General features: G+C 42.1%; 1 protein-coding gene across 1 annotated transcript in view; it reads right to left on the bottom strand.

The window, feature by feature from the left end:
• GLYR1 (glyoxylate reductase 1 homolog (Arabidopsis)) overlaps window positions 1-13589 on the bottom strand; it is a 46487-nt gene extending 32898 nt beyond the window's left edge. Inside the window, exons 1-6 of the mRNA XM_014545084.1 lie at window positions 13520-13589; window positions 13406-13448; window positions 12926-12962; window positions 11936-12015; window positions 2338-2476; window positions 1546-1788 (exon numbers count right to left, since the gene is read on the bottom strand). Of these exons, the coding sequence (XP_014400570.1) occupies window positions 1546-1788; window positions 2338-2476; window positions 11936-12015; window positions 12926-12962; window positions 13406-13448; window positions 13520-13589 (612 nt within the window). The remainder of the gene's footprint in view (window positions 1-1545; window positions 1789-2337; window positions 2477-11935; window positions 12016-12925; window positions 12963-13405; window positions 13449-13519) is intronic.
• Between the last annotated feature and the right edge of the window lie 186 nt (window positions 13590-13775).

Here is a 13775-nt window from a genome sequence, read left to right as displayed (position 1 = left end):
TCACTGCCACTGTGAAAGCTTTCATCACTTTCACTTGGAATATCTGATAAATTGTCAGCAAATATATCCAGAATTTTATCATGTTCTTCGTCACTATCCATGGTTACTGAGCACTTTAAAAATATCAAATTGATATAAAGTTATTTTTATTACTAAAGACAAGAGACTAATCACTTTCAATTCCTTTTGTAATTTTTAACTTCAGCAAATGTGTCTCTCTAAATGACAACAATGGCCCTAGCCAGTGGATAGAGCGTTGGCCTGCTAACTGAAAGATCCCAGGTTTGATTTGGGTCAAGGGTACATGCCTGGGGTTGTGGGCTTGATCCCCAGTGGGGGACTTGCAGGAGGCAGCCGATCAATGATTCTCTCTCATCATGGATGTTTCTATCTCTCTCTCCCTCTTCCTTCCTCTCTGAAATCAATAAAAATATATATATATAAAAAAATAAATGACAACAATGAAAAGCTGAGAATTCTCATGATTGGCCACAAGCCTTAGAACAGAGAACACGAGGATTCTCATGATTCGTCCGCAATGTGTTAAATTCTCCTCCCTTGGCATCCAAGACTTGACAAAAATCATTACAAGGAGAGAGATATGTTATTTCTCGATTATTTCATTTTGCTAACTTCTTCCCACCCTGAACTACAGGCACTCTTACTACAAAGCTAACTCCTGCCCTTGACTCTTCTCCCTCCTTTACTTTCCCAAACATAAACCCCATCTCGTCTCATGGATCCAACATTCTTCCTACACATTTGCTTCCCACGTCTACATTTCTGTCCTGCGACTCCAAGCTGCCCTGGTGGTCTAGGCATCAGCTAGCTCCTCTCGACCCCTCTGCTCTTAAGAAAGGCCTCACCATTTCCCCAGGCACAATCTTATAAACTCTTTCTCTGAAGTGCCTCACATAGTTACTTTCAATGTCCCCTTAGAATAGCTCCTTATGTGAACACACACCTGGATTAGCCTTCTAATTGACTTTGAGCCTTTCTTCTCTGCCCTCCATGATTACTAATGCACAGCTTGGAGCACACCACCACCTCAATACCCAGCTCAAACAACTTTATGGCCCTCTACTGACTTCATGACAATATACCACCACTCAAGTAGACCATAATGCTCTCCACAATCCAGTGACAACCTACTTTTATCTCTCTGCTCTCCTTCCTGTCCTCTCCCTGTACTGAGAATAACCACACTGACATTAAGCCTCACGTGAACTATGCCCTCCACCTCTGGAATGCCTTTTCTTCTTTCTTGCTATGCCCTTTCCAGTGCCAGCCCTTGCACACTGCTCAGGTGGACCATTCTTCTGACTTGAGCATTTAGTTGAATGCATGGTTCTTTGCTGCCTTGTGTTCCTATTTCACACCTGTGCATCCAGGCGGCATATCTCCCCTGATCTGCAGGATTCTTTAGGACAACTCTTAGTACAGGACTCTACATTCACTCAATGAACTGAACCATATTGTAAAGCTCAACTCTGCTGCATACAAAAGAAAGTTACTAATCCCAGAAGCTGCAGAGATAAAACAAACCTTCTCATCCTTTGGGGGCCGACCCCGTTTCCGGGGACTCTGCTCTTGGGCTCTTTTCAGAGGGGACTTGGAGCCTCTCTCTGAAGAGCCTGATGACACCCTCTTCTTTCCTTCTCCCATGTTCTTCTTCACCTTCCCTTCAGACAGGCTAAGCTTGCGCTTCTCATCACCTGAGTTTGGCCTACTTCTCTCCTCACTGGAATTACGCCGATTCTTGTCATCAGCAGAATTGTGGGATGATGTCTGAAAGTTTAATAATAATAATGATAACCACCACAATAGCCGCTGCCATCACCACCACCATTTACACGAGCCATGCCCTATGATGAGCACTTTACATGCATTATCTGCACAACAACCCTATGAAACAGGTCTACTGTCATGCCCACTTACACTTGAGCAGTTTAAAAAAAAAAAAAAAATCAAGTCACTTGCCCACAGTCCCAAAGCTAAGAAGTAGAATTTACACCCAGGCAGTGGATATATCCCAGAGGCTGTGCTCCTAATCACTGAGCTATAAAAGGAGAAAAGACCTCTGCTGCACTCAGATACTTCTCCTGAGTCCAAGTGACTTTCCTAAGAGCAACAATCTATTCCAGAAAGGTCAGCTGCATGCATGGAGCTTCAAGCCGATTACCAAAATGCTGATACCTCAGAATTGAAGTAGCTCTTTTTCTACTGGCATTTCATAAGAATAGAGTTTTGAATTAGGGTGACGTTTAATCTGTTAGTTAGTATGCAAAAATAACCGGTTGGGCATTAGCATAAATTAAGAATCATGAAGTCTCTCACCTGGTCTTTCCCTTTGGCTCTCCTGAGGAACTCTTCCACAGCATCCACAGCTTGCTGGAATCGTTTTCCCTTGTTAATCTTTATCATTTCCTCCTTATGCGCATGGTATGGCTTTAGCTGTTCCACTTTGATCCAGGCACTAGCAGAAAATACACAGAGAAAGGGTATGATCCACACTGCCTATGCCAAAGTATCAAAGACTTCACCCTAGCAGAATGCAATGATCCATTTGCTTTCATTGGGCTTTGAACAGGCCTGCCATTTTTTCAAAACATATTATTGACCATTTCAAGCTCTTGAGCCTTAAAGTACGTTTTCTTGGAACAGGCCAAGCAGAACAAGAAAAATCAGAATATCCTCCAAATGAAATCACTGTGTGATATGTTATTTCCACCCCTATTCACCTTCCTTCTACACTGAACCACACACACCATGCATGCCACTTGCTCTCAGGACAGAGGAAACCTGGAGCTGCTCTCCCATTTTCACCACACAGTATAGATGGCCACATATGAATCCCAGGAAATCAGGGCACCTGGAAGCATTGCCACCCAAAACAACCTAAACCAGATTGATGACCTGTTAATCAACTCAGAATCAGGGATATGAGGGCTTAGGAAATGCAACATCTAAAATCTTCTGCTCTTACAGATATTTGTAGCTGTGGAGCCTATATTTGTTCATAAATGACTGTATCCATGGCTACTAGACCACACAAAACATGTGACACATGGCTTGGAATGAGGGCAGCAGCACAAAGGGAGGCCTTCAAAAACAAGATTCTATTTGCGATTAAAGGTAGAAAAACATACTCTTCTAATATTTAATTTTTAATTACTACCATCCGTGCATAACATATGAAAGTAGAAAAAGCCCTCAATTGTCAATTCTGGAATATCTGACCAACCACACTTACCATCTGAACAATTCAGCCTCAGGTGACTTTCTGTGGTTTCCCTAAATGATATTCAATTTCACAGTATAAAGGAGAGAATTTTATAGGTTTGGCAAGGTAATAGTTAATTTATATGTTGTACCTTGTAACACTCAAAGGTTTCACAGTATACCCTTCAGAAAAAGTGGGTCAGGGTAAGGATTTAGAAACTGGGCTACCACACTAACTTAGGGTTCTTTCTCTTGGAGAAAGCTATAGAATTTTCATTAATAACTAGAGGCCCAATGCACGAAATCATGCAAGGGGCTCAGCCCTCGCAGCCCCTCGCAGCCTCGGTCGGCCCTCTCAGCCCTGGCTTTGCCCGGAAGGTCGTCCAAATGGTTGTCCGAACGGTCCTTCTGCTATTTGGTCTAATGAGCATATTAGCTTTTTATTATGTAGGAGGATAGTAAAAGTGCTAACCTCTGTACATAAAAATAGTGCTACCAACCCACCAACAGCTTTGGGTGTTGTGATAATGATTGTGACAGTGGGTCTGTACAAATACAACAGCCCTGCGACCATCAACTGGCAAGTGGGACAGCAAACCAGGACTAGGCATGTTACCTATGGGTAAACAAAACTAGACAGAATGAATGATGAAACAGGACTCAGCCCTAGCTGGTCTGGCTCAGTGGATAGAGCCTAGGTCTGCGGACTGAAAGGCCCTGGTTTGATTCTGGTCAAGGGCACATGCCCGGGTTGCGGGCTTGATCTCCAGTAGGGGGCATGCAGGAGGCAGCTAATCAATGACTGTCATCATTGATGTTTCTCTTTCTCTCTCTCTCCCTTTCTGAAATCAATACAAGTATATTAAAAAAAAGAAAAAGAAAGGGGACTCAGACACTGGTCTCACTGCATAGAGCTTCCACTGGATGAGTAAGCAGGTAACTTTCTCGTGACCAATTCATTTTAAAATTTGAAATCTGACACAATGGAGCTAAGTGGGTCCGATCTATAGGAAGACAAATGGAATTAAATTTCAAACCCATAGTGTCTGGCAAATATACCAGTGAACTGACCTTCTTGCCTCTCCTCGAATGTATAGTGTTTCGAAGGACAGACCATCAGAGCAATCAGATACAAAGCCAGACACTCCCTGAAAAGCCAGTTAAGCTGTCATACCAACTGGTGGCTCAAACATGACACAAGTATCAGTAATGAAGCTTAAAAGAGCCACAGACCTCAAGACAGGCCTCTTCCTTTTTCTGAGCTTCAGTCAGAAGCTGAGAACTGCACAAGTTCCAGAAAAAAACCAATAGGGTGGTTTTGATGGAGCCCTTGAGATGGGACAACATACTCCAAGAATCTTAATTCCTAACCTCCCTCCCCATATTAACCTTTGATTCAGAGTAAGTGGAAGGGTAAGGCTATCTGGAGGAAGCACCAATAAATCCATGCCTATGTTTTTATTGAAGCATTTTACTGATTTCTGCCAGGAGAACAATATAGTAAAAATCCGTTTCAACCTGAAGACTGGCATTTGAGATAGTAAAGTGAAATTTCCCTCTATGATCATCTTTGAAAAGTGAAAATGGTTTGCTAAATGAACTGACAGCATAAATATGACTTTAAAAAGATAAATGCAAAAAGTTAATCTACTTAATCAATCAGTTGTTGGATAAGCATCCTGCCACATTAGTAAAACAGTAAATAAAAAGCCAGCCCGCCAGAGCCCCAGGAAGATTACTTCATGAAAGCAAATCAAACTGAAATCCCTTTGGCTGTCTGAATAGAATATTTTCTCTAAAGGCTGTAGTACTGCAAAACCCTCTCTGTATCCATAAAGAGGGTTTGCTTTTCAGCAGGAGCTTCAATAATGCACCACTCTCCTATCCACTGAGGCTCATCAAGCGGGGCTGGCATGCAACTGGTGCTCAATAAATAATCACAGGGTAAATGATGCCTTCCAGGCACATTCAGGGTGACTCTGGGTTAAATGTTGTAAGGCATTAGTGGCCTTTTGTGGTTGTTGCATTTTTTTTTTTTTTAGTGACTGCTGTTTGCTTCCTTGATATAAGCTGTAACTTGTGATTTCCCTTATATCATTCTCCCAATGCCTAGACGGAGCTGGACCTTTTCTGTCCAAGTTGCTGTAGGTTGGGAAGTCATAAAAATCGAGCTTAGTCAAATTGCATCTAAAGCATGTGCCTTCCCTTTTATGTAAAAGAAAGTTAATTACATATTGTTTGTAGAAGTAAACACCTAAAAACAAAGTAGCTAGCGATCAGCAAGGTCATTACAAAGTACAAAATGGAAGGTCCCTTAAGATATTTGGCTAAGTGGAAAAAGCAAGATGTAGAGCAGTGTGTAGTATTCTACCACTTGTGCAAAAAAGAGGAAAAAGGCCCAGGCCAGTGTTGTAAAGTGGTCAGAGCATCGGCCTGCGCACTGAAGGGTCTCAGGTTCAATTCCTGGTCAAGGACACGTACCCGGGTTGCAGGTTTGCTCCCCACTCCTGGTCGGGGCGTGTGCAGGCGGCAACCAGTTGATGTGTCTCTTTTACATCGATGTTTCTCTCTCTCTCTCCCCTTCTCTCTCCCTTTCTTTCTCTCTGAAAAGCAATGTGGGGATTAACCAAACAGAAACAAATAAACAAACAAACAAAACAAAAAAGAGGAAAAAGGAATATGTAGCTTCTTGATTATACAAACACTATCTCTAGAGGGCTATGCCATAAAAAACACTGATGACTATAGGCAGGGAACTGGGTGGCTGAGGGACAGAGATGAATGGAACCCTTTCATCGTTTATAGCTTGAGTTTTTTTTGGTAACTATAAAGGCGTACTATCTTTAAAAAACATCAAATCAATAAAGGCCTCTGCTGTAGAACAAGGGCTATTCTGACTGCCCAGAGGGTTTTCCCCATTATTTCCTTGTTTGTAAGGTTTCCTCAGGTGGGTAGTAACTGCCTGGATGCCTGTTAGATGAACTGTAGTACGGTCAAGAGCAGCTAACTTACCCTGGTATTCTGATATACCTCCTACAAAGTCATTTTCATTTGTGAATATAAACCTTCCACTTAGCCACCATCAGATTACACACTCCACTCAAAATGAATTTAAAAACATGACATTTTTTTGCCTTGACCGGTTTGGCTCAGTGGATAAAACGTCGGCCTGTGGACTGAGAGGTCCCGGGTTCGATTCTGGTCAGGGGCATGTGCCTTGGTTGCGGGCACATCCCTAGTGGGGGGTGTGCAGAAGGCAGCTGATCAATGTTTCTCTCTCATCGATGTTTCTAACTCTCCCTCTCCCTTTCTCTCTGTAAAACTTCAATAAAATATATATTTTTAAAAACACACAAAACATCACATTTTTGCCCTGCTTGGTGTGGGCTGCAGGTTCAATTCCTCATCAGGACACATACCCAGGTTGTGGGTTCGATCCTGGGTCAGGGAGTGTACGGGAGGCAACCAATCGATGTTTCTCTCTCTCAAATCAATAAAGAATATCCTTGGGTGAGGATTAAAAACAACAAATTACATTTTCAAAAACTTCCATAATTCTGACCTGCTTTCCTCTTAAATTAAAATCATACCATGAAGCTACCATATTCAAGGTGCCAGTCCATGAACAATCTCAAACACCCTCACATATGTGTCTCAGACTTTGCACAGACATAATGAAATGACCTGGGTGGGGGTGGGGGAAGGAGAGAGAACACATGCAAGCATAGTCCAAAGGTGAGGATAAGAAGAGGGTCAGAAGATGTGGGTTCGCTTCTCCATCTGGAATTGGTGAGTAGCACATTGTAAATAATTCCTAAGCTCCCCCCACTCCAAACCATTGAAAAAGGCTAAGTATCCTGAGGTATTAGAGCTTCAAATCCAAGCCATTCAGAAATCAAGATACCCCCCCAAAACCATAAACAACTCAAAAAAACAAAACAACCAAGAACTACACACAAAAAGATAACTAAAAATTTCTCAGTTCATTTCAAGCAATGATTATCACAGAGACATCAACAAAGTCTTGCAGATAAGATAAAGATTTTGTTCCCCAAACTTGAAAACATTCCCCAAAGCTGGGTGAGATTTTCAAGCTGCGCTGTCTATATCAACGCCGCCAGCTGCATTTTTTGGTGCCATTTTCTATAATTCCAGTGCATGACACATGCTCCGGCCTCAGCCACCAAAGGAGTCACCTACAGGATGGGAGCTATGCTGATGGTAGGTGAGAATCTACTCAGTGCTCTAGGATGACTACTGTCTAGCCCTGGCAGAAGGACACTGCTGGCTCAGTCAAAATATTAAGAGCAGGGGCCCTTACTCTCTACTTGGCTCAATTCTTCAACTACTACACAGAGTTACATGTAGTAAAAGTGGGTCAATCAGTTGCCAGGTGAAAAGAAAAAGGGATGCTTAGATGGTTCCAATCTGTTATGCTCTGAGCCACAGATTTTTCTAGAAGAATTATTTGAGTACTCACTCAGACACTTCACACCCAGCCTGTCCCACCTTCTATCTGGCTTGATGTAAAAGTACCTCAGGCTGACATCTATGACTTAAAATCCACAAATCTCCTGCCTCTCAGTTTCCACATCTACCAGTATAGATGGAAGTTTCTGAAAATGTAATTTTTGTTTCTGTTGATTTCGAGCAACTACAAACTAAATAAACTCCCTTCACTCTGTCATCCACAGTCACTGACCAAACTTGTAAACTCTGAGCTCAGTTTCTCCTCTGATGGGCAGCCACCTGTCCAAGATGGGCCCTCATGTGCCTGAGATTTAATCTTTGGTTGTGGCCACCTGATAGAGTTGACAAAGTTATGTTAAAGTTATTTTTCCCCTCGGTATTTCCATGAAACAGAAAACAACTGTGGGCAATTCCCGTTGTGGTCATCCAGCCTTGGAGAGTCGAATCCAGCCATCTTACTAAGTCCTTCACTTCACAGGGGAGGCTGGTTAGGAAAATCTGGCCCTCTCTTCCTAACAGTGGGATGTCAACAAAATAGATTAGAAGTTTTGGCAGAGGAAGGGAGAAAGAAAAATCAAGTTTCTAAAAGATTGAAATCATTGTTTATCTAAAGGAGTTACTCTTTTTAGAAAAAAATGTGTTTTTATTGACTTTAGAGAGAGAGGGAGAAGGATAGAAAGATAGAAACATTGTGTGTCTCCTGCACATCTCCTACTGGGGATCAGGCCTGAAAATTGGGCATTTGCCCCGACCAGGAATCAAACCAGTGACCTCTTGGGGCTCATGGGTTGACGCTCAACCACTGAGCCACACCGGCTGGGCTCTTTTTACTCTTTAATAAAGGTCCTTGCTAATATAAAAAATCCCATCTCTATATATTTTCTCCATAAGTAGTATGTCAGTTTTGAAACTGAATACCTGTAACTGAATCCTATATTTCTCAGGAGTACAGGAATAGCCCCACTGGGTCAGGCCCTGTCCACCGTGGTCAGTGCCTAATCACCAGAGAAGCCTCCATTCTAGAATGTGCCTGACATCAAGTATTAAAGGTGAGGTAGAGACCAGCTTCTTCTGTAGCCCTTATGACTTTGCCCTTCACAAAGCAGTTCTCATCCCTAAAAAGTTCACTTGCATTTCTTTTCTAAACCACCTCTTAAACGTTTGTTTCATATTGTACTCCTTATACATGTCCTAAACAGTCATATGTTTATTATACTCATGGTGCCCCTTGTTGAAACATTTGGGAGGTTTATGAACAAGTCAGTGTTTACCTCCTTATGGTCACTTATTATTTCATCAATTTGGATTGTGCTTTTTTCAGTCTTTGCTTTTTCACATTAGAGTCCTACTCTTTTGTCTGATTTGGTCCCTTTTCCAGATCTTGACAAGTTCCTCCTCCAAATTCCTTTGGGAACATGGACTGGACTGTACAAGTACTCCTGGAGATGCACAGTATAGTTTTTACATAAAGATGGGAGGATGTAAAAATAAGAAAAAATAAAGAAAAAAGGTGGAACAATGTATTGCTTTGTGTTCAAAGACTTTTTGGTCAGAAGAGCAGACCTGCTGATGTCCTTAGGAATCTCCAACTTTCAGGTGACTTTCTTTTCAAACAGATTCTCTCTCTTCTGGGCAGTCTGTGTCTGTCTCTCACATTTTCCCTACTCAAAGCCACCTGCTTCTTACCAGCTTTTTCTTTTGTAACAAGAGATCTATACCCTAACCTGATGTTTGCTGAACACCTGCTGTATATACCAAAACCACACTATGGTAAATGATGCTACTTCTTTGTACAAGGTCGGGAGTATTTTTCTTACATGTAGATAAGAATGCAGAGTCCTAGAAAGATGAACTTGCCCAAATCAGAGTAGGTGAAACTGGTATATGAATGCATGTTAGGCTGGTAACAAATCTAGAGCTCTTTCCCCAAAGTAATTCACTGCTCCCCAACAATCTGGAGAGCTCACCCTCAGATAATATAAAGATACTAAATAAAATCTGCCTTAACTGATCACTAAGAACCCTCCTCCCTTCAGAGAAGTGCTGTTGATCCTTACCCTTGTTTCCTTTTACGGAGTCAACTGCCTAGCCACAAAAAGATAACATGTTAGTCCTACAATGTCTTAATTTTTAAATAGCTTTTTATATGGAACTCTATCAAGGAAGTTTAAAAAGCTTAAAGATATTAAATCTAGCAGTTTCCCTGTATCCACTTGCTTATGAATCCCCTCAAAAAACTTTAGCCAATTAGAAATCACATCATCACCACTACTGACACCATTAGGTTATTTTTGCATTCAGTAAGTGCATCCTTTTCATTGGCTTCACTTGGTTGCCTGTTAAGCATGGCAATTCACTCAACTCCAATTTTCTGTGTTTTATCTGTAGTATTTCTTATACATAAGCACTACAGTTTATTTTTCTAAACTTCCAGAACTTTAAAAAACATTATTATAAAAACACAATGACTTTCAGGCTTGCTGTAATCTGATTAAGCCCCCACTTTCTATGAGTTCTCATTTTTCTTCATACTTGGTTAGCTAAACAAAGAAGTACACAAGTTAGGCCAACCATATTGCCTCTGTCATTCCCAAGCACAAGTTCTTTTCTTTGTTAAGGATATTTTTTCCATTGATTTTTAGAGAAAGTGGAAGGGAGGGGGAGATATAGAGAGGGAGAAACATTGATGTGAAAGAGACACATCAATTGGTTGCCTCCTACATGAGCCCCAACCATGGCCGGGGGTTGAGCTTGCAATGAGGCACATGCTCTTGACCGGAATTGAACCCAAGACCCTTCAGTCCACGGGCCAACCCTCCAATCACTGAGGCAAACCAGCTAGGTCCCAAGCACAAGTTCTTTGCCTTAGATGGGGAGCCTCTCTCTGCCCACATATCCAACTAAAAGACCAGTTATTTATAGAATCCAATGCCTAGAATACCCTTACTATTCCTGCCTACACCAACTCTATCCATCCCGAGTTTGATTCAAATTCCATCTCTTACATCAGCCTTTGACCTGGCCATTCTCCACTGATCTCTATATATATTCTAGAGCCCTTTAATAATTATCTGAATCACTCATTCTGCACTTAACCCCATCTTAAATGTTTATGTCTTTGTCACCTGAGTTCCTGGAAGACGGGCACCACAACATTCGCTTTCCAAGTTCCCTTCGGTGTCAAGCAATTCGGAGTGTGGTTGTACAATCAGCACTTGTTTTATGCATCAGGATAATCTTTCTTGTGAAATCCATGGCATACCAGAACATTCTCTCTTCCAGAGTGTCTCTGGCTCTCACAGCTCCAGGATAGTGACCCCTTTGAAATATTGCCATCAAAAGGCTGCTAAGTTGGTTTGTAACAGAGAACTGGGGCTGGGTATATCAGTATATCTGTATGATGCCAGGCAAACGCTAAATCAAAATGAGTAAGCACTCTGACACATAAACTCCTGAGCAAATGAAGAACACTGTTTATAAGAGATTTTCCTATGGAATATTATATCTTGCTTTCTAGGAATGTGTATTTTAATCATTGGTATTAAATTATCAGAAAAGTCACATTTTCCTAACCCTAAATTACATTTTCCTGTAAGAATCATAGACAGAAATATAACTACTTAAAGAAATCAAACCATCTAGCTAGACCTAGGTAATCAACTTGATGTAGTGATAAGAAAGTTAAACAAATCACTCAAGCAAATACATCTTCTTCCCCTCATTGTGCTTTCCTATCAAAGAATCTCAAATTAATGGTTCTGATTTCAACTCAGGTCTGGTTAAAAAGCATTACTTTTACAATATTAGAGTGAGCTATCCACTCTTACAAAAGAAAGCAGATTAAACCATTACTTTTATTAAGATAAATATTTTAATTTTCACTGTATACCTCATGCATGAGCCAAATGATAAACAGCTATTAACAGAGAACCAAATGTGGGCTTTATAAAAGGAACTGCCTATGGAACGGGTAAAGAGATGTGAGAAACTATCTCAATGTGATTATTATATTTAGAAGGTGGTGAGCTCTAGTTCTCACCTGACATTATTATTAGCCCAGGACAGTTCTGCAAGATAAGAATACGAATACCATCTTTTATCTAGGTATGAGGCCAGAATGATACGCATCCATACAGACTATAATAAGGCTGAACTAGGGTTCCTAGAATATTCTCAAAGCAGCTCAGACCCAGGGCAAAAGCTAAAAAAAGGCAAAGGGAAACTCTTGGTGAGTGCTACTCACTGATCCTCTGTTCCAAAAAACTTTACAAAGAAGCATTTCTTCCCACGAGGTTTCTTCAAATCCTTGGGTGGATTAACAATCTGGGGGATAAAAGGGGGGAAAAAAGGTTTTTTTCCACAGCTCAAAGCTGGTAAGAAAAAAAAAAAAAAAGGAATGTCTTAAAATAAAAACCCAGGGCCTAGAATATGTTTAGACTTGGCACTTTTCTACAGAAGTTCCCTGTATCAAACATGTAACAAGCACAGTGTTCAGTAGATAAAATTTCCTTTTTGAAATGGTCCTGTTTTAAAAGCAATTAAAATGAAGACCAACAGCCCCCCCACCCCCAAAGTGACCCTATAAACACTGAAGAAATGCAAAGGACACTTGTGAAAATATTTCAAGGCAGGAAGAGTTGAGACAGGTAATAGTGACAATGAAAGTCAACTGAGGCACTGAAAATGCCATGCTCCAAAGAGACAGTCTAAGGCATTTCTTGGGCTCCTAGCAAGAATATATAAACAGAACATTTGGAAAGCTTTGATGGATCGCCTCATGCAAAATTTGAAATGCCAACTTCTGCAAAGATGCACTGGAGCACCACATATGGTAACATGGAAAGAAGATTTAAACTGAGTTGGGACAAAAATACTTTGACTTTTCACTAACCTACATTTAGATTTCTCTCTTCCTGGAGAATTTATTTTCTTCTCCTTTTGTTAGATTTAAGTATAAAGCTAAATTCAAACTAGAATTGATTTCCAGAGTTAAAAGACTCCATCAAAACCATCTCTGATTCAAGAAATAAGCAATCACTGCAGATTAAATGACCTGATTTATATATTGGCTTTTCTAAATGAACTGATATTAGAGAAAAGAAAAATCTGATTGTCATTTAAATAGGCACAGTTTCATTCAAGGTCAGAAACTGAGGGGAATGCATCTGCCATTCGTCACCTCTTCAAACCCAACTTCAGACGTCTTCCTTTAGTTTAGTGGCAAGACACTCACCTTTCCCGGCCATGGAGGGTACCGGCCGAGTTTCCCCCTAGAGAAAACACAGAAGAGTCAGCATTTGCCCTGGAAAGCTTGTCCGCTTCCTGCAACCCACTCAACATGCCATTTATTTCCCTAAATCTCCACTTGCATCCTCCAGCGCCAGAACAAAAGCTGGCAAACAGGAGTTCTTAACTCCTGGCTTCCATGGATGGCCCCACAAGTCCAAACCCCTCAGAACTGGAATGCAAAATTGTACACATATGCGCAGAAGGTGTGTGCATTCTTCTGGCAACAAGGGGTACAACAAAACCACCGAGAGTCACTTGTCTAGAGCCTCCCCTTGGTGGGGGTGGGGGACAGTTTGCTCTGTAAACACAGACTTCCCCTCGCAGTCTGGTTCAGTTCACCGCGAGCCCAGTCCGTCCTGCCAAATGCTAATGGAAGCCTTCCTCCGGGTCAAGAAACAAGCTACGCAGCTAGAGAGGCGGCGACAGTCGGTCCTGGTTCGGGCGGTTGTCTGGGGCACAGAAGCGGACTGCGAGAGGCACACAAGAAGGTACTGGTCACTGCCAACCTAAAGGAGAAGTGTCCCCTCCATGTCTTCACGGGGCAGCGCCATCAGTCCGGTTTCGACACCCCCCGGCTGAGCCGCCCGCACAGGTCGGTTCCATCGCATCACGGGTTTTAACGGGCTTGCCCGGACGGTATGGCCCCGCGGGCTCCCTGCGAACCCCAGCAAGACCCAGAGGGAACCGGCGTCCGCGGCCGACGCCCTTCACAGTAACCGCCGGCGTCCGATCTGGAGCGTAGCTCTCTCCCGGGCGCCCTCACGGCTCCTAGAGGGGCATCACGGCCCCACCCT

Source organism: Myotis brandtii, unplaced genomic scaffold (genome assembly GCF_000412655.1).
Source record: "Myotis brandtii unplaced genomic scaffold, ASM41265v1 scaffold397, whole genome shotgun sequence".
In the NCBI taxonomy this organism is placed as follows: domain Eukaryota; kingdom Metazoa; phylum Chordata; class Mammalia; order Chiroptera; family Vespertilionidae; genus Myotis; species Myotis brandtii.
This window is presented reverse-complemented; position numbering and strand designations above follow the sequence as displayed.